Source organism: Larimichthys crocea, chromosome XVII, assembly GCF_000972845.2.
Source record: "Larimichthys crocea isolate SSNF chromosome XVII, L_crocea_2.0, whole genome shotgun sequence".
NCBI lineage: Eukaryota > Metazoa > Chordata > Actinopteri > Sciaenidae > Larimichthys > Larimichthys crocea.
Window position 1 is genome coordinate 14171023 of NC_040027.1, and position 20823 is coordinate 14191845.

Sequence of the window (20823 nt, forward strand, 5' to 3'; positions counted from 1 at the left end):
AAATTGCAAGGAAAAAAAGTCAAAATTTTGAGGGGAAAAAGGCAGAATTTTAAGAAAAAAAGGTGAGAATTCTGAGGGAGAAAAATCAGATTTTTAAGGAAAACCCCAAAATTTCAGGATTAAAAAAAAGTCAGATTTTAAGGAAAAAATGCAGAATTTTGAGGGAAAAAAGGCAGAATTTTGAGGGAAAAAATTTAGAATTTTAAGAAAGGAATTCAGAATTTTTAGAAAAAAAAGTTAGAATTTTGAAGAAAAAAAATGTCAGAATTCTAAGGAAAAACCCAAAATTTGAAAGAAAAAAAGTCTAAATTTTCAGGAAAAAAACGCATAATTCTTTGAAAAAAGTCTGAATTTTTTAAGGGGAAAAAATTCAGAATAAAAAAAAAAAAGTCAGAATTTTGAATAAAAAAAGGTCAGAATTTTAAGGAAAAAAGGCAGAATTATGAGGGAAAATTTTTTGAATTTTAAGGGAAAAATTTTTGAATTTTAAGAAAGGAATTCAGAATTTTTAGAAAAAAAAGTCAGAATTTTTTTTTTTAAAAAGGGCCGAATTCTAAGGAAAAAATACAGAATCTTAAGGAAAAAAGCCAGAATTTTGAGGGCAAAAATTTAGAATTTTAAGAAAGGAATTCGGAATTTTTAGAAAAAAAAGTCAAAATTCTATGGAAAAAAGCCAAAATTTCAAGAAAAAAAGTCAAAATTTTCAGTAAAAAAACCCTGAATTTTAAGAAAAAAGTCAGAATTTTCAGGGGGAAAAAGTCAAATTTTTAAGACAAAAGTCAGAATTCTGAGGGGAAAGAGTCAGAATTTTAAGGGGAAAAAATTTAGAATTTTAAGAAAGGAATTCAGAATTTTTAGAAAAAAAAAGGCAGAATTTTAGGAGAAAACTGTCCCAATTTTAAGGAAAAAACCCAGAAATTTAAGGGGAAAAAATTTAGAATTTTAAGAAAGGAATTCAGAATTTTGAAGAAAAAAAATGTCAGAATTCTAAGGAAAAAACCCAAAATTGCAAGGAAAAAAAGTCAAAATTTTGGAGAAAATAACCCAGAATTTTAAGAAAAAAGTCAGAATTTTTAAGGGGAAAAAAGCCAGAATTTTTTTTAAAAAGTCAGAACTTTAAGGAAAAAGACAGAATTTTGAGGGCAGAAATTTAGAATTTTAAGAAAGGAATTCAGAATTTTTAGAAAAAAAAGTCAAAATTCTAAGGAAAAAAGCCAAAATTTTCAGTGAAAAAAAACAGAATTTTGAAGAAAAAAATGTCAGAATTCTAAGGAAAAAACCCAAAATTGCAAGGAAAAAAAGTCAAAATTTTGAGGGGAAAAAGGCAGAATTTTAAGAAAAAAAGGTGAGAATTCTGAGGGAGAAAAATCTGATTTTTAAGGAAAACCCCAAAATTTCAGAATTAAAAAAAAAGTCAGATTTTAAGGAAAAAAGGCAGAATTTTGAGGGAAAAAATGTAGAATTTTAAGAAAGGAATTCAGAATTTTTAGAAAAAAAAGTTAGAATTTTGAAGAAAAAAAATGTCAGAATTCTAAGGAAAAACCCAAAATTTGAAAGAAAAAAAGTCTAAATTTTCAGGAAAAAAACGCATAATTCTTTGAAAAAAGTCTGAATTTTTTAAGGGGAAAAAATTCAGAATAAAAAAAAAAAAGTCAGAATTTTGAATAAAAAAAGGTCAGAATTTTAAGGAAAAAAGGCAGAATTATGAGGGAAAAATTTTTGAATTTTAAGGGAAAAATTTTTGAATTTTAAGAAAGGAATTCAGAATTTTTAGAAAAAAAAGTCAGAATTTTTTTTTTTAAAAAGGGCCGAATTCTAAGGAAAAAATACAGAATCTTAAGGAAAAAAGCCAGAATTTTGATGAAAAAATTTCAGAATTGTAAGGAAAAAAACATAAAATTTCAAGAAAAAAAAGTCAAAATTTTCAGGAAAAAAACCCAGAATTTTAAGAAAAAATTCCGAATTTTCAGGAAAAAAGTCAGAATTTAAAAATCAAAGCTGAATCCTTGCCACAGCGGCCCAGGGTTTGAATCCGACATGCAGCCCTTTACTGAGAAAAAAAGCCATAATTCTGAGTTTTAAAGTAGAAAGGGAAGTCAGAATTTGGAGGAAAAAAGTCTGAATTTTAAGAAAAAAGTCAGAATTTTCAGGAAAAAAGTCAGAAATTTAAAATCAAGGCTGAATCCTTGCTGCAGCGGCCCAGGGTTTGAATCCGACCTGCAGCCCTTTACTGAGAAAAAAAGCCATAATTCTGAGTCAAAAGGGAAGTCAGAATTTTGAAGAATAAAAGGTCAGAAATTTGAGTAAAAAAGCCAGAATTTACAGGGGAAAAAAATCTGAATTTTGAAAAAAAAAAGTCTGAATTTTGAAGAAAAAAGTCAAAATTTCGAAGAAAAAACTGGTCAGAATTTTTAGGAAAAAAAGTCAAAGTTTTGAAGAAAAAAACCCTCCAAATTTTCAGAATCAGAATTCTTTAAATAAACTGATGCTTTGTTTAAGCTTTTATTTTTTTTGGCCTTTTCAAGCTTTATTTGATAGAGACAGCTGAGGAGTGACAGGAATGTAAGGGGGGTGGGGATTGACATGCAGCAGAGGGCGGCAGGTCGGATTTGAACCCTTGGCCACTACGGCAAGGACTGAGCCTTTGTACATAGGGTGGATGCTCTACTAACACCCTATATACTGATGCTTTCTCAAATGTTTGGTTTTGTATGACCATTGATTTTTCTTGTTGCTGCTGCATGGAATTGTGGGACGGCATTATCTCCTTTCCTTTCGTAAAGGATGGTCTGGTGTATCCTATGCTATAGGAGATAAAAAGGGAAGCATTGAAGCTCCTTTCCTTAACATTTAGAGAATTCGAACAGCTCCTTTAGCAACTATGTTAATACTTGCAGGTCATTTTACTTCCTGAGCTAAATGGACTATTCTACTGGACCCCCTGACTCTGTTTGACCTGAATGGAGCTGAACCTTAATTGGCATCATTGGTAACACCTGTGTTTACTATTTCATGTCAAAATGTCTGCTGTGAAAAAAGTCTGTTCAGAAGTTTAAATGCTGTTTCTTGTTTCAGCAAGTCAACATTTAGATGACTTCAATACGCAATCATTTGATTTTCAGCAACTATTTTCCAACATATTTAATGTATTTTAAAGAAATCTCAGAACTGCCTTTTTAAAGACTTTAACTGTTTGAGTGAAGCCACAGTTAAAATCATTTGACACAAAGAAGAATTAACATGCAAGGTACAGCAGGTATGGATATTTATTTCAGATTTATATCAAAATACCCTCGGTATATTGCAACATATTTACAATACATTGTACAAAAATATGAAAATGCAGACAGTTTCTGCTTTTGAACATTTCTGGCTACTTGAAACAAACTTGAACATAGACTATGGGTATGACTTATAGTGTACGTACACGCAAACCGCGCTGCTTTGAATTAACAAACATTGTTCTATCAGGCAGTATTCACATCATCACTCTGCTTTGTTCATGATGAAAATCATGCATTTTCTTTAAGGGAGACTTTGAAAACAAAACAAAATAACTATACAAATTTATATACATTTATATCAAAGGTTCTGGACAGTTATCAAATGAAATAAACCTCTACCAAAACATGGTTCATGAATACAAAAAAAAAAAAATACTTGTGCTAAGCATCCAGCAAGAGCAGAAAGTCTGCTCTTAAAAATGCAATTAACCACTTTTGCACAGCAGTGAAAACAACAAGAGCAATGAACACAAAACGACATCAGTCATAGTAGTTTACTGTAAAACACTGGGTCAACAACATTAGGCCTATATATGGCTACATCAAATGAATGACCACCTGCCACTTAAACACACATACTTCACAACCTGACATGATAAGGTGGTGCATTGGTCTCACAACAGACATAAAAAAAAGAAGCAAAATATAGAAAGTACAGCAGACAAATTTGCCCATCAAGCGACATAATACTTCTGACAGGAAATGTTGAAATGTATACAATCAATGCTGACTTCTGCCACAAATGAAAACCAGTGTACATGACTAACTTGAAAACTTAGAAGACTATTACGAATTATTAATACAATACATTTTTGCTACGGCCCATAGCAGAAACAGAAGCCCTAACAAGCCCTCTAATGTAAGTTTTGATTGCAGTCATGCTTTAACATGGGAATGAATCATGAACACTTTAAAAAAACAAAAAGCAAATCTCAGCATTTCTTAAGTGCTCTCAAGAAATTAGAACATAATACGATGTACCTTTGCTCAGCGTTTATTCCTGCTATGTGATAACGACAACCAGAACAATAATGAAAATAAGTGCACTCCTATTTGAATATTTTGTTCTCAGCAGTATTCGCACTAATACCACGGCTTTCAAATGAAATGTTCCAACAGCGGGGGGGCGTGAAATGAGAAACGGGGGAACGTCGAGGACGAGCGTCGTCTTACTCCCCCTCTTCCTTGATGCGCTGCTGTTTGTTGCGGCGTGAATCCAGGTCGAAGGAGAAGTCGGACCACTCGTCACGCGGCGGGAAGGAGATGGTCTGGCGCAGAGTGAAGCGTACGGCGTCGATGACGCGCTCGCCTCGGGCCTCGGAGGAGCCCACGCTGACGGTGGAGGCCCCGCTGGTGGTGCGCACTATGTGGGGAGGTGGGGAAAAATCCATGGCCTGTCGGTGCTCCATGATGCCCTTCCAGATGATGTGCTGGAACTCAGAGGGGATCTTCAGCCTGGACAGGTCCTAATGGTCATTACACAGGGGAGCGTTAGTATTCGCAGGGGGAGCCACTCTTCTTTCTAACCCATCAAATGACTCGTGTTGGATAGGCAAGGGCTCACCTCCATGTTATAGTTCTCAATCTGGTAGATGTTGGTTAGGCCCTGTGCTGTGAAGTAGTCCAAGCAGCCTGCGCAGCCCAGCCGTATAAGGAAGCTGTGGGAGGAACAGAGCGGAGCTTCAGACTGACGTTCAGAGTATCTGCACCTCTCAACGCTCAACAAGACCTTTAATAAACTGTTTTCATCAAAGTCTCAGACTGTGAATGTTCGGCATGTTCAGCAAAATGTTTTTTATTTTAAGAAATGTTACGGGGGTGAGGGAGGGTCGGTTAGAGGAGAGTTCAGCAAGAAATATTATTACTAATATTACTAATTTTAAAAATGGGACCTGACAGCAACCTCGTTCTAACAAAGTGTTTTATATTTAATTTATATTTAATGGCCCGCATGAATCAAATTCATTTTTTAGATGATTAACTATGAAAGTAAAAAGTAGAATTGTTTTTTTATTTACTGTCACAGTGAAACATTTTCGTCAGCTTCGTTAACAAACATCACATTATATATTCATCTCAAAGGGTCCACCAAACTAAATTATACTTTTTAAAAAAATGTTCACCTCTTCACCTCTTGTTTTTCTTTGTTTTCTTTTTACATTTTAGTTTATTTTAAAATTATTTTTTTCTTTTTTTAATCATTACTTCGTTCTCTAAAGTCATGTGAGCTATAGCAAACGATCTTTCAGTAGATAGACGGAGGTAAATTATATAATGTGATGTTTGATGAAGCGTTGCACGGGAACAATAAAATAATGTGATGTTTGATGAAGCGTTGCACGGGAACAATAAATAAAAACCAAAAAACAGTGTGTGGATTATATGTTTTGTCTCAGTGTCTCTTTGCACTCTCTCCTAAAAACTTTCTTACATCGTTTTCATTACTGCTTTATTGTACTTTGATCTCATTTATATTTTATTGCACGATACATTTCTTGTGATTTATCTCGCTGTAAGTATGAATTTTGAATGAACTGAGGGAAAGAAAGTAGGTGTAGATGTGTCCCACTGTGGATTGATGAGGTACCTGGAGATGCTGCTGTCCATTGGGTATGGAGGAGGGGGAGTACAGTGGGAGGAAGGCACCAGGGGTAGCTGTGGCTGCAGTGCGTGTGTGGGGCTCAGTGAACTCATGTCAGCGTTCATGGGGAGGTGAGTGCCCATCATGGGAGACACTGCAGAGAAAAAAGGAGCTACCGTGAACTTGAGCTTACTGCTCTTGGGTTTAAAGATTATGTAACGTCAACTGAAACACATGGGAGGGTGGAGGGTGGAGGGTGGTGGAGGCGGAGGGGGGAGACATGCAGAGGTTACTCTCAACATGACACGTAATGCATCACAACAGGTCCTGCTGGAGAGTCTCACAGGGATCACATTCTTTTTAAGGAGGAAGCTGTCTGTCAGGAGGGGGGGCCGAGAGGCGTTCAGGTCCCCTCCTGCCTGCCCTGACATGCTGTCTTTATAATGAGCCCAGGAGGGACGGGGCGACTGGTGCAGGGTTAGGAGGAGAAAGGGAGGAGGAGGAAGAGGGGGGAGGTACACGGCCTGAGACAGACAGGAAGAGAAACAAACGGACACACTTACTGTCAGTCAGGCCTCCAGACATGCTGGACGGGGTGAGTGTGTTACGCTGCTGGGGGTTCATGAGCTGGCTCACGGAGGGCAGCTTGTTGACTTTTCCATGAGTTGGGGAGCAGGAGCCATAGGAGGGCTGAGATGGCATCGAAGTCCTGGGAGGGAGGGCGGAGGAGAGAGGAGGTTACAGGCCGTTACCATTAGCGTTCAGCAGCACTCAGATTTAATGACAAAGGCCTGGTCACTACCGTCCTCTAATGGAAGAAATAATGACTATTCTGAGTAAACAGAACTGATGACAGCAGCTCAGAGTATTACAGTAATTACATTTTATTTATGGCCCCATAGAGAGGGTTTCCGCCTCACACTGACTGTATGTTTCAAACAGAAGAAGAAGGAGAGGACAGAGTTCAAGCAAAAACATTTATTATGTTTCGACAGACAGAAGTGCAGCAGCCACAAAGATAACAGTCTGTTTCAAACAGAGGTTCAAATCCTAAAGTGCAAACCTGCACTTCAAAACACGCAAACTGTCCCGCAGTGACTTTAGAAAACATGACCAGCATTAGCAAAATAATAAAGTCTCTCCCACCCCTCAAAAAAAAACAAAAAAAACCCTCCACGTTATAGATTTAGTGAGTCCAGCTCTCGTGACGATGCAAAAAGGCAAAAACACATTCACTCTGTAGGTCAAGTAAGATAGAAAAACAAAAGTTCAAGCTTGGTTCCTGTCCAACTTCAGCCGCCGTTAGCAGCTGAACGGGATGAACGTTTCACAAACATTCACAAACGCATGCAAATCAAGTCTACAAATCATAATCTGTGGATTTTTAATGGTCACATCTGGAGGGCTACGTGTCACACTCATACTGTCTGTGATGCAGACGTGATAATCCGTGAGGTTGCAGCAGCAACAGAAAGTCTGAGTCTTCAGTGCAGAGTCTCAGGAAAAAGGCAGAAAGGGTAGGAGAGCAGAGAAATCAAAGTTGATAAAAAAAGGTGACAGAGAGGAAGTCCGTGTAACTCAGGAGGAGGAGGAAGAGGAGGAGGAGGAATGTGGAGCAGAGTTTCAGGAGGAGCTGCAGCGCCGCCTCTGTTCTCCTGCAGGTTCCACCACGAGCTGGCTACCAAGACGGGTTTTTATCAGACTGTAAGGGAGGAACCAGAAAGACAGAGAGAGAGCAGAAATAAGGGCTCGCTGACAGGAGGAGGAGAGAGGAGTGACCCCAGGGAGGCCCAGAGGTTCAGAAAAGTAAAAAACAAACAAACAGGAGACACACTCATAGAGAGAAGTTTGTGTGTTCGGCACTTCTGACACCGTCCAGAAGATGGCACTCTACAAACACAGATCATTTCAGAGCTGGCGTGTGCAGACGGGTGTTTTTTTAGCCGTTGCACAGCAGAGGAAAGAAAAAGGCCTGAAACATTTGCTGCTGACAGAACCTTTTATTTGAAAGGCTGCGAGGGAAATTACAGAAGCTCTGAGAAAACATGCAAATGAAGAGAGAAACAAATCCTGAAGAGAAATATTCCTTTCTAACATCGACTTTTTATGAATTTCAAATCTAAAATGTTCACTGAAAACCTCAAACGTGTCTTGATTCTGTTAAAAGTCTGTTAGTTAAATGTTTTATGGCGTGACAGCGACAGGTAGCAACAAATGGAAATAAAGTAAAAACCAGCAAATGCAAGCATTATCTCACTGTGAGCCCGTCTGCCAGTCTCTTAATGGGAAACTATAACATAAGCAATAATTATCATCGTGGGGTTGTCAAACTATCACTTACACCCATCTCCCCTTTTCCATAGCTTATAGTGAAATAGGCGTGGACGAGGAAAAGTGTGTGCGAACATGTGCGTCTGAGACAGTTTTAATTATGCTCGGGCGAATAGATGGCACGGATTTTCGCTGGGTGCTGTTGTGCAAAAGACCTGGCAAGGCACCCAAAGGCGTTAACCCACGAATCTTTTGGAAGCGTCTCCTTAACAAAGCACAGCCAGGTACATTTGTCACGATTCATCAGCTTTGGCTCATGTCCCATGAGAGAGAGAACAGAGGAGGAGGAGGGGGAAAAAAAACAAAACAAAAACAAAACAGCTCGACTTGATGCAAGGCTCACCCTCCCAAGTCGGAAAATTCTTTTAGGTAAACTCTCAGCTGCTGGGAAACACTTGGATAACAGCTACTTTAGAGCAGTTATTATCGGCTTTTACTTGGTAGCCGTGAAGCTTCAGTGGCTGCAATAAATAGAATTTTTTTTTTTTAATCTCATGCAAAGCCTTTATCAGTGTTCCAGCAACAAGTCAGTCATGTTAGGTCAGTTAAATCACGGCAGTCTTTTCCAAACCAAAACAATTTCATCCCCCAAAAAAACGAGATGGAGGGCGTGGAAAAAAAACACGACACAAAGAAACGAGTCCACGTGAATCTGAGGGTGAACCTTGTAACTAACGCAGGCCCGTCTTTCACGACTGTCTGAGAGCGGCTGAGCTTCACGTCACTTATTATGAATCTAAACAGGTACTCACTGTTTCTGAAGGAGATTCTGCTGCTGCTGCCTGTACGACTCTATAGTGTGCTGCGGCAGAAACTGCATGAGCTCCAGAGACTCTTTGATTTTTACCAAAATCTCATAAATTTCACGGCCTTTGATCTGTGAGAAGAAAAAAAAAGACGGTCATTATGTGGCTCAGACTCACTCAGAACAATGTTTTTTGTTTTTTTTTGTAAAGTAACACTTACAGGCAAACAAAAAACCTCCTCATCTGTAGATCTTCTCTTCTTGATGGTGGACATCTGTATGCCATGGGAGGCCTGGCGGAAGGCTGAAAAAGAGGAGAGCAAAGTGTGAGTGCCACTGGCCGACGTGCTAAAGAGTTATCCTAAGCAAGAGCAGGAGTGGGAAACAAGCGAGGGAGGCGAAAGAGTTTGGCAGCATTCACTGAGCGGTGCTTGTTAGCGATGCAGCGGTTGAAGGTCCACGACACTGGCAGCATGTCAGGTCAGAACCAAAGCTCGTCAGTCAGCCCACCACCAGCCCCAGCCCTACTTACGGCGCTTCGTACCCTCACTGCTCTTTGTGGCGTCCGTTACATGCTGCTTCCGGATGCTGTCCTCGTCCGCCTTTCGGTCTCGGCCCGGGCAGGCACAGATCCTGGCCTCGAAGCACCGGCGGCCTAATACCTGACCACTGGGACACGAAAAAAACAGAGCGGGTCAGAAACAATCCGCCCCTGAACTGGAGGCGCGACAAATGGCAAATCACTGTGAGCGAAGGTGTCTCTTACTCTCTGGTTTCCAGTGTGACAATGATGAGAATTGGGCGTCTGTTCATTCCACCCACGCAGCTCGAGTTGCACATGAAGTTGTACAAAATTGTGGTAAATTCTGTCCCCACCTGAGAAAGGAGAACAACACTGACAGTGAGTGACACTGGGTGACATTAAAGACGACACTACAAAAACAGAGAACTGGTTTCTGATGTGAAACCAGGTGACATGCAGAGTCATAACCTGTATTTAAAAGCAGCTGGTCACTAATAAGAACTCTCAGCATCCACTTTAATATTTATTCTTTCTTTTTGTAGCTTTAGAAAACCAGGTCTATCCTGCAGAACTTTAAAATGAATTACAAATGCAAAACGGACCACTGTTTAATATTTAGACACTGTTTAAACAGATTCATCAGGCTGATTCAGGTGTGTGTGCCTCTGTTCTTTCATGTCACTGTATCCTGTAGCTGTCAAAGTTATTAGCTAAAAGGATGAAACCACAAAGGACCCTGCCTGCTAGAGAAAAGCTTTAGAGAGACACCTGAACTAGAATTAAATTAATCTTATCATCAGCTAATGGATCTGAATTATAAATCATAACTTGTCTTGACCTACAGAGTGGGTTCTTGGTGTTCATACTGAGGGGTCTTCAGAGGGACAGCGTTCACTGCATGTCAGGGCTGAGTGTGTGGACGTGAGAGCTCTCAGAATCTGTCACTGCTCTATCTGTCAGTGCTGGCTGAGGTGGTGAGGTGTCGCTGACGGGGCATTGAGTTGGCCTCGCACCGCGATGACAGACAGCTCACCTGGGGAGGTTCGTAGGGAACTAATACGCTCTGTCTTCCAGTGATGGTGTCCTCCACGTACTGGGCATGGTTGTTTCCCTCCACGCGGATCAGGTGGCTCGGAGGAGCGATCTGACCTGAAAGCAGCACGAGAAGCGAGCAATGATTGGTGAGTTTAAACACGGGACAGACAGAGTTTTTAATTCATTTAAAGCGGTAAAGGACTGACCGTCATTGAACTCGCGGCTAAGCTCGTGGTTCGGGCAGCGTTTCACCACCTCGGTCACGTGTTCGGCTTTCTTGTAAACGGGCATGGCTCTGATAACAGCACCCTGTGGTGGGGTGGTCAGGACTTTGATCTGGATGGGACATGTCTTGGCAATTTGGCAGTATAACTTCTTCAGGTCTGTTGAATACTGAAAAAGAGAAGACAAAGGACAAAAAAATTAAATAAACAGTATTTATTATATTATTATATTTATTATAATACTTGATCTTAAACAAACTGTTTGGAGGCTTTAAAACATCTTAAAAGCACAGCTCGATCTGTGTAACACCTGTTGCCTGGACTCTACACTTCTGGTTTCCCCTGAAGACAAAAAGGGGCTAAAAGACAAGACTGTGATTACGACCTACTTAAATAAACACACACAAGTTTTGGTGCTATGGGTGTGTATGGGACAACCTCAAAGACGTCTCATGGTGAGCCTCTGGGACTTCCGAGGAGTGCCATAAAAATGGACCCCTCCAGCAGCAATTAAACTGGGCCTGGCTTTCATCTTCAAGGGAGGAGTATGCTGCTAAAGCATCTGATGGCCACTCATCATACAGACACAGGGCCTCTGAAGAAAGCTGGCGAGCGAACGCTCTGCTAGGTGTGGAGTGCAGATTTCCTTGTGGGGTTGGATGAGAATGACTCAGTTTTTTTTAGGGAGTTATAGAAGAAATATCTGTGACTGGTGCCAAAATGTGATGGTTGCTCACATTCGAGTATTGGAAGCCAAGAGTCAGGAATAATGAATGCACCTTGATCCCTGGCACTGTTAGAATTGATAACCAGTAAGCCATCAGAAAGAATGAATTGTTAGTAACAGGCATAACCCAACTGTGTAAACAAAGCATTCAAATCACTGCTGTGTAAGCACAGCTTTAAATCCTCTATGTGCAGGAGACACTGGGCGGAGGGGTGGAGGGGAAAATTTCCCTGTCAGGTTCATTTCTGAGTGAAGAAAAGTGAACATTGTGAAAAGCGCTCGGGGCTGTGTTGGAGAACAATGCAACATAAAATTCCACCTCTATTAGGTGCGCTTCCAAAGAAAAGGAGCTCATCCCAGCCCCAGTCTGTGCTGACTTTAAATATTACACAAGCTTGGCACGGACAGTTTCTGCACTGCTCCCCAGGCACAGCCTTTCCTTTCATCAGGACAAACCCAAAACAGTACCTCTCGTTCCCACAAACTGCACACGTTACCCGGAGATGAGATCCACTAATAAAGGCGAGTTAATAATAACCTAAACTCTCAACTATGCTCCTTTCCTCAAGTGACCTCATTATAAACTGTACATGCACAGAATGAACTGACACAGCACTGCTACGTCGTGCTGCTAATGTTCACTCACAGACAGTTCAGACGACGTTAAATGTTAAAGCAGGCGGGTTATAAAAATAAAATTTCTGATTTGGCATAAACACATCGAGTCAACGTGATATAATGACTGATGAGCACAATTCAAGCTCTGGGACATGTACGTCAACACAATGTCTGAACTGACTCTTCCTTAAAAATCAAAGCAGCTTTAAAAAAAAGCCTAAGATGAATGGTTGTAGTTGTCCCGTCGCTCCTAACCTGATACTCCCCGTACGCCTCTGTCAATCAGCTAAATGAGGTGGAGAAGCCAAGCAAAGAGAGAGACGGGGTAACACAAAAAAAAAAAGAGAAAGACAGAGCGTCGGATTAGGAGGCAAAGAGAAAGAGAGATGTGCTGTGTAAGGGGTCAGTACGTAGTGTTTTGAATAATTACAGGCTGCTGGTTTTGTGTAGCTGAAGGCGAAAACAACACAACTCAAGAGCACTAAGATCTAATCAAAGATGTCGGAGGCTGAAAACCAAAGTTTGTTTAGATCATATCCTACTGTCTCTAACTAACACACACACCTAGAGAACCATCCCAGCCCTGAAGCTACAAACTTTAAGAGCACAACTATGTGCTGCTGGCTGCTGTGTTTGCTCAGCAGTGAGTGCGGGAGCTGCTGCTGCTGATCGCTGAAAGCAGCGCCCCGGCTAAAGCTAACAGTGTTCAGGGTGGAGGACAGCCAGTTGACTGATGGGATTCAGTGGCTCACACAGGGTGCGGTGCTCAGGTGTTAACATGCAATTATGAGCCTTTCATTGGTCACAATGTGAATTGCGCAGCCAAGGAACACACAGTTCACAATGCAGAGCTGCTTAATCACAATGATTTGAAAGAAAAACTTTCCTAAGTGTTGGCAAGGCGCACACGTGACACATTTGCTTTCAGCTGGAACATGCAGCAGTGAAGTGGAAGAAAATAATGAATGACCCGAAGTGGCTGTGTGTGCAAACACAACCTGCTCCGACTGCTGCCGTACAACTCTGCAGGACAAATGAAATGACGCCCATCGACTCGCCTGCAGCTTGTGCACCGGTGTAAAAATGAAAATATGTCCTTATGATAATCTGAAGGCATGCAACATACAATTTGTTCTGATGCTTGTACAGTGCTGCATGTGTGCAATTACTTCCTACATGCAACACTTGAACACACAAACACACACACACACACACACTTCCCGTTCGGCGCAGGTTGAGGCAGGCCCACAGCTGTAGCGTTCTTTTCTCCCTGACAGGCGCTGCGGGCGCTTGCAGAAGTCAAGTCCTGACAAACATCAGGCCTTAAACAAGCACTGTTTGGCGCCTCTGGTCTTGTCTTCTTCATACCTGACATGTCATGTCATGCCCAAAGCTTCTCCCAAACCCGTTTAATTCAACAATAATGCAAAGGAGTTTTTTTCACTCTCCTCTTTGCCCTGAAACAGAAGTTTAAACACCTGCTTCTTGGGGGGAAAAATTAATATGGGGTAAAAGTTTCGCAGGAGAATAAAGACGTTTCTCTATACTTTATTTAAATGAGCATTACGTTGTGGACATCAGCGTTGACAGCGATGACACCTGTCCCCGAGGCAAACCTGTACATTGACGTGTGGCGTCATGTTTATGTAGCCGGCGCTGAAAGAGTCCAATACGCATTTGTCACTCCAATCGAACTCTTGTCTTCACCAGCAAATGACTGAAACTAAAAGTTATTTCACTGTGCTTGAAACTGAAAATAAAAGCCAACAGTTGGGGACAGATGGATGAAAAAAAATCCAGATTTTCAAATACTGAAACTTTTAAAGGAAGTGTTTTTCTAAAGTTCAGTGGTGACACGACAGTGATTTTTGTGTTGAGAGATCTCACAAACAGATTTGGTTAGTTCAGGTCATCTTCTCATGATAACAGACTAATAATATCTTTTTTTTTTTAACAGTGTGATCCTGTTTTCTGTTGAGGTAAACCATCATTGCAGGTATCTGTACAGGGTAAAAGATGAATCTTGTAATCTAAACTGTAAGAGAATGGGCTTTTCCACACCGATTATGAAGAAATCCCATAGCCCATATCATGAAAACCTTTTCAACTTTGCCTTTTTTAAAAATTTCCCCTCTTCCATCTGTAGCTTTTAGGGCTTGTCTCCCTGTAACAGGGCGAGTTGTGACAAGCTTCTTGACACAAACAAGTCTCAGCCCCATCTCGTGAGGCGTGGGACGGGCCCGCAGATGTTCCAGGGGCAAGCTGTGTCTTGCTGCCTTTCGCTAGAACACTCTTCTCTTTGAGCATTCAAGGGCTCTCCTCCTCCTCCTCCTCCTCCTCCTCCGGCGCAATGTGAGATGCAACCATCAAGCTTAACTCTCTCAAAAAGACAGAGCCCACTCCAAGAGCACAGGGTTCAAGAAAGAGGCACATAGTATTTACACAAGTATTATCTACAGGCCCTCAATCCATTACTGTAATCCCCCGGGCTCTACAGCGTCCCAGTGATAGCCCACACCGTGACATTCTTCTTCTTTGACTACTATATGTGGTGGCAGTTAATACACATGGCAAACACAACCAATCTTCAGCCTCACAATAGTTGCATCAGGAGCAAACAATGGCCGCCTCATTTGCGACACTCCATTAATTTAGTAAAGCAGAGAAGATGAAACATCTCTGACGTGTGTATTCACCTGGCCGCGTGTGTTTTTTCTAGATGTTAAAAGACGGAGCACCATGGAGACTGCAGGAGTGTCAACAAGGAAACAGTGTGGGAGCAGTGCTGGGAAATGTTGACGTGTTGCACCTCAGTTTGTGTGTGTGTGTCACAGTCATCCTAGACAGGAAGAGGTTAAGGTGTGGGTTAGGGATTAGGTGTGTCTCCGTAAGAACAGTCATCAAAAAGCACAGTACACAGTCCACTAAGTCCCGTGGAAGATCCCGCAGGCCTTCAAAAAAGGGGGCATTAGCAGATCTATGCACAGAACAAAGCTGCAGTGGTGACATCTTTGGTGGCTCTTTGCCATCAGTCCGTCAGTCCAGCAGTTGAGCTATTGGGTTGAGATTATGGGAGATTTGCGAAAGATCTCCTGAGATCAGGCGAGGGAGCCTCCTCCGGGATGGGAAGCAACACTATAATCACTATTCTTTAGATTTCGGCGGACTGCCGCTGTAGGCGACGAGGAAAATGACCCTCGAAAATCGGCAGCAGCACGACAAAACAACGATAAGTGAGGCAGGATTGTGACATATACTCTTTGGTAGGATTAAGCGACTGCGTTTTGCAGTTACGTAAGGCGTCTTTAGTGAATGATGCACAGACGCCTCCATTAAATGAACAAAAAAAACAACAACTCAGAGACTGTACTGAGATGTTTTTCAATGTTTTTAGTTGAATATTTGTACAAAGTAAAGATGGAAACCAGTAAACAAATGGTTGGTCTTAAGTGTGAGATCACCAAGAGACCATTTCTTCAGACCTGAATGAACTTCTAGATGTGTTAATCATGTCATCATTGTTGGACAAAGAGAAGGAAAGTGCCACTTTATTTATTTATCATATTCTTAGCTCTTGTTTTTCATCCACTTGAATTGGATCATGCTGGTTTTGCCAAACTTTACATAGAAAAATGGGAAGTATGTATATAAAATCTCCTTTTTCTTGATTTTTAGGTAATTACTAGTTAAACATAAAGTTTAGGCGTCGGGAACCAATTAACCACTTCACTCGGTTCAGTGATAATGAGCAACAATCTACTACTTTTCCACGTTAAGTCAGACCAATCAAACCAGTCTTGCATCATGTGTTATGACTGCGGGACACACAGTCTGTTGCGCTACATGTGTCTATGATGGGGATGTGTCCTAAACCAGTGTGGCTCAGGCTTTGGGGCGTGCCTCGCACAAACCACACTCTTAACCTGCTCACGGTTGCACAGCAGACAAACACTTTTGTTTTTGGACTGTGAAAATGAGAGGGATGAGTGAGGCAGTGTGGGAATTGGGTAAATGTCACAGTCCCACACTTGGCGCGGCCGAGGTATATGGTGAGATCGGCGAGCACTCCCTGAGTTCAGCCTGTTTACTTGGAAAGGCGCAGCGAACATCAGCGCTTTGAGCTCAGCAGGTTTTACAGAAGCAGCTACTGGAAAAATTTGACAGGGGTGACATTTGTGCAGACTGTTATTTATCACACTTCCACTAATGATAGACCTTCTTAATGAAGGACCAATTAAATTCAAAATGTCTCATTTTAAGTTGCCATTTGCAAACACTTAATTGTAATACAAAAGGCCCATTGTGTAATTCTGCAAAATTTCACGCATGGCTGGAAAAGGAAACCACATAACTGTGACATCCTGATCATCGGTAGGGAACCACCGAAAGATTACATACGAGGACAAAGCGGTGACGCCTCTGTCACCTACGATGTCCGCTAGGGTGCATTAATACACTAAACTTGTGTGTCTGTGGCAGTGTCGGCACACAGCAGTGCAGATCAGACACATAAACAACTGTGCAGGTGGGGCTCTGATGCAACAGCTGTCCCTCATCCCTGTCATGCATAATGACAGAGCAGGAGGAGCTGGTTGTGTCGGTTTTTACGAAGCATCACATGGTGACATCTAGCTGCACAGGACATCACCACACCTGGACCAACTGCTGAGCCTGTTTACCTCTGTCATCAACAAGCTACCGGTGAACTTTGCCCAAGTTAGTGAGTAAAATGGAAGAATATAATCACTGGGAGCTGAGTGAAGGGAAGTTTGTGGAATACAGATGAGCAGTTTTTAAACACCTCCACAGGATTCATATATCTAGGATTACAGCTGAACGTCTCCTATAGTGACAGCCTATGTAGAGAGTGAAGCCTTAGTGAGAAATGCCCGGGGATTAGGCATGATCTGAAGCTGTACATCTCAAGAGAAATTCTTCTTTCCCAGATGTGGTTGAGCAACGCATTACTTTGAAATAATGTGCACCTAAACCTGCCTCGAGCGTTGATCGTTGGATAAGGAGTTCATGGTTAGAAGTATCTCCTTAACCCCTACAGTGACAAATCACTGCGATGACAGCCAGTGCATAAATGCGTCTCTGTGAGTCCATAGTATAACAAGCAGACGCCTGCTCGTATGACACATAAGAAAACTACATAATAAACTCATATTTCAGAGATAAGTCAAGGGATATTTTGGTTTCTCACCCAGTATGAGTCAATGAAAGCAGAAATATTGTGAACTTACCTGCCTCTGTCTGAAATTGTTCTATAGGATCTCGACATTGTGGCAATGGATAAGACTAATTTGACATTTTATGATGGGAGTCAGATAAGAAGAATACTCTTTGTGGGTGTAAATGAAATATGAGGCTACAAAAAAAGTGTAAAAATGATAATTCAGTCTCTGCTGGCTGCTTGGTGACTTATCCCGTCACGAAGATAGAAAATAGAAGATATAACATGTAAATTAATGAGCTTTTGAGATGCAGCTAGGTGGATTTTGTTACCTCTGGACAGAGCTGGACAATATGTTACCCCCTGAATTCAGTCTTTATGCTTAACTAAGCTAACTGGCTTCTGTCCGTAGCCTTATATTTATATATGTGGATGGTTATTGATCTAAGTAAGCCAGTCTCTTTAACCCTCAGCTTTTTATAGGAAGACCCGTGAGAAATACCCTCTTAAAGATGCTAGTGTTACAGAGGCTGGCTAGAAGCAGACACTTGACACAAACAGACTGCACACGCGACTCCAATGAATGATGAGTGTCTTACCGTCCAGGTGGCAGACTTTGCTGTGCTAGACTGCTGGAAAGACACATCAAAGGTGTGGGGCCCCGCATAATCTGTGTTGGATGGGATGGCCGGTGAAGGGGAAAGCGCATCAAAGGTGGAGCTGGGTTGAGCGTAGGGTGACGGCGCTGTCACGTTGTTCTGTGCATGGTCGTTGTTGTAGGGGCTGGTGGAGGTCGAGCCGCCGTTCTGGATGTTCTGATCCATGCTGTTCAGGAGCCCCAGGTTTGTATACTGCGACTGCAGACAAAATGGAGGGGACGGGGGAGGAAGGAGGAAAGGACAGAGGAACGTCTTCAGTCATTATTGTAGAAATTCAATGCGCTTAACAGAAAGGAAAGAGTTAAGAGTGAATATAAATCTATGCAATGCAAAGTTGAATATTGAAGAACAAGGGTTGTTTATGACGGGTTAGATTAGACTAAACGTGACAAAATCTTGGAAGAATTAGTTTTCAGTAAACAGCTGTATTAGTTTTAAATTGCACCAAGATACAGATGCTAAATTACTACATAACACCAGAAAAAGTTTGAGCTAAAATGATTGACCTTTAAGAGTCCTGAAAGTGTGAACATGTCAAACCAAATCGCAGAATAATGCATGTCAAAGTGAGGACTGAAGGTGGTGAAGGCTCACAACACTTAAAGAAGGAAGTGGAGATCTTGTTTCCATGGCTCCATGGTATAGCTGAGTAACATAAACCAACCCCTGTGTTGCGTTTATTGTCTAGCTCCTTCCTGAACCGACGTGTTAACACTCCTGAGATTATTGGCCTTAGAGATATCTACATGATAGAACAAAATGTTATTTTATAATTTGTATCACTGTACCACGTCGCCTTCTGATTCCCTCTTCCCCAGCCACAAATATTCAGACAGGAGGAATGGAATTAAAATATCTGCCTTTAGACAGGATGGAGAATACACCTGGGTCGCAGCCAGCTCCTTCCTGCTTGCTCCGCTTGCCATTCACCCCATTCCTTTCCATTTATAAATGGCACATTCCTGGACGAGGTGCCATGGCTCTCGCTCTTTAGACGGCCATTAATCTCTCCAGGGCCTCTTGTTTATTTCAAGCACGGCTGACCACAGCTGTCCAGCTCACACCCATTGCACTGCCAGGTGTTAGCGGTGTGCCAGATGACCAGCAAAACACAGATTAGGTAGGCTATATAACTATTAATCACGGCTGTGACTTATGAAGCAACGTTGCTGCTTTATTACACACACACACACACAGTCAGTCAGTCAGTCAGACACACCTGAGAGAGGTCATCTGAGTCAACCTCAGCATACTTGTGCAACAGCGCCACAGGGTACCTAGCAGTTTGGATGAGGGTCACTGTGTGTGCGGCGCAAGGCTGCTTAACCCCCCTCGGAAACAATGACACCAGGGCTTATAAGAGCTTGTCTGGAGAACAATCATGCTGGGCATGCAGGTGTTAGGAGACAAGTGTTTTGTGAATGGAACACACACACACACTGAGTAAGAAAGAAAACTCCACTCTGGTAGAGACCCTCCAGCCAGAGAAAGGCTTCCCCAAACACACACTCCCTCACAATGGGCTAATTACACACATGTATTGTAAAGGTTTAAACTCAATCAGCTGAACAGCGGCTCTGTGAATCTGATCTCAGAGGAGAAGAAACTGGTGTGACTAAAAACGACAGAAACTTCAGTTACTCAAGAGTTTGTTTTTTTTCTCCAGCATTTTAGTGAGAAAATTCCAAGAAGGAAAAAACATTCAGTTTTTCGTGGGAACTGACGGCGTGACACAATTTCCTGTTTGGAGAGTGTTTTCCCGTATGTGAGGAGTCAGCAGCGATCTCGATATCAGATCTTTTGAACTGTGGCGTAATTTGCTGCAGTGGCACCGAGGCGCTCAGCCGTTCAGAGATGACACAGCTTCCCCCACGGTACCTGATGCAGGCAGCTGTAAAGGTGGATGTGACAGGCACCAATTATCAATGTCAAATTATTATTCAAAGAAAAGGTTGACGCTGGCCAGAGACCAAACACAGTTAAAAGCAGAGACATACAGCAGAATGCCTGACATAGAATACTTAACAGTAAGTACAGGGCTTTAAAAAAATATAAGGATCAAAGATGAGGATAAAGCCATAATTGACCAGATAGTGAGGCCCAGCAGCAGACCCTCACCTCAACTCATCATGTTTTAATGTTTAATTGACTGGAAGTGTGTCATCAGCCTTTAAAAAAAGGTTTTGCGAGGGAGTTTCGGGCCTTCTCTTCGTTTCCTTTCATCAGATCTTATTCCACTATAATACAGCAACCATTTAATAACCACTTTAGCTGCTCTTAAAAATTCCTTCTGTTTATAGCCGATGCTGTGTTTAGGCCTTTGGGATGTCAGGCTGCTAAGCAGGGACACGGTAAATCAGCAGCCTTGACATCCTCAACAGCCTCTAATAAAGTTTTTTGAAAGGTTGTGCTGTCTGTTTGAGGCCTTCAAGCTCAATTCTTTGTGTGAGATAAATGCTGGGGTAAGCGTTTCAGGCCAACAGGAGCGGGAGAGTGTTGACCTTTAGAGTAATAGCTTGTTGATTACAATGTAGGAATCTGACTTTTGGTATGGCATACTGACACATTCAAATTACTTCCTGTGGTTCAGTTATTGCTCGGCTAACATGCAAATAAATGTCTTATTAGAAACATATCTAATGAATACTATTCAGGTATTATTATCTCTGCAGCTAATGGCAAGATTCTCTGCACTCCTGTTAGAACATGAATGTCTGCGGGGTGTCTGTCATTTCAAAGCTTATGACTACTTTCTGATTAATATGTTACTTTGAGTCTCAGTGGCAAGAGAGGTTTTGTAACTCTTGTGAAAACTGTGCAGAAAAAGTACATCTACTGGTAAAATGCTGCCCCAGCCCCTCCGTGAATACTATTAAAGACTGTTACACATAAAACTTGTTAATTTATAGGTAAAGGTACA

General features: G+C 41.7%; 1 protein-coding gene across 11 annotated transcripts in view; it reads right to left on the reverse strand.

Annotated features, from left to right (window-relative positions):
- Positions 1-3248: 3248 nt before the first annotated feature.
- The window catches only part of tp63 (tumor protein p63), a 30656-nt gene continuing 13081 nt past the window's right edge, over positions 3249-20823 (reverse strand). For 4 of the 11 annotated variants that reach the window (XM_019275363.2, XM_027290412.1, XM_027290411.1 and 1 more), the window contains 11 exons: positions 17844-18101; positions 10706-10892; positions 10498-10613; positions 9708-9817; positions 9474-9610; positions 9163-9245; positions 8949-9073; positions 6429-6574; positions 5872-6037; positions 4849-4942; positions 3249-4750 (listed from right to left, as the gene is read on the reverse strand). In XM_019275363.2, coding sequence (XP_019130908.1) covers positions 4454-4750; positions 4849-4942; positions 5872-6037; positions 6429-6574; positions 8949-9073; positions 9163-9245; positions 9474-9610; positions 9708-9817; positions 10498-10613; positions 10706-10892; positions 17844-18101 — 1719 coding nt within the window. In that variant the 3' untranslated portion in view covers positions 3249-4453. The remainder of the gene's footprint in view (positions 4751-4848; positions 4943-5871; positions 6038-6428; positions 6575-8948; positions 9074-9162; positions 9246-9473; positions 9611-9707; positions 9818-10497; positions 10614-10705; positions 10893-17843; positions 18102-20823) is intronic. The other 7 variants (XM_019275364.2, XM_010739542.3, XM_019275365.2 and 4 more) reach the window with 4 other exon arrangements.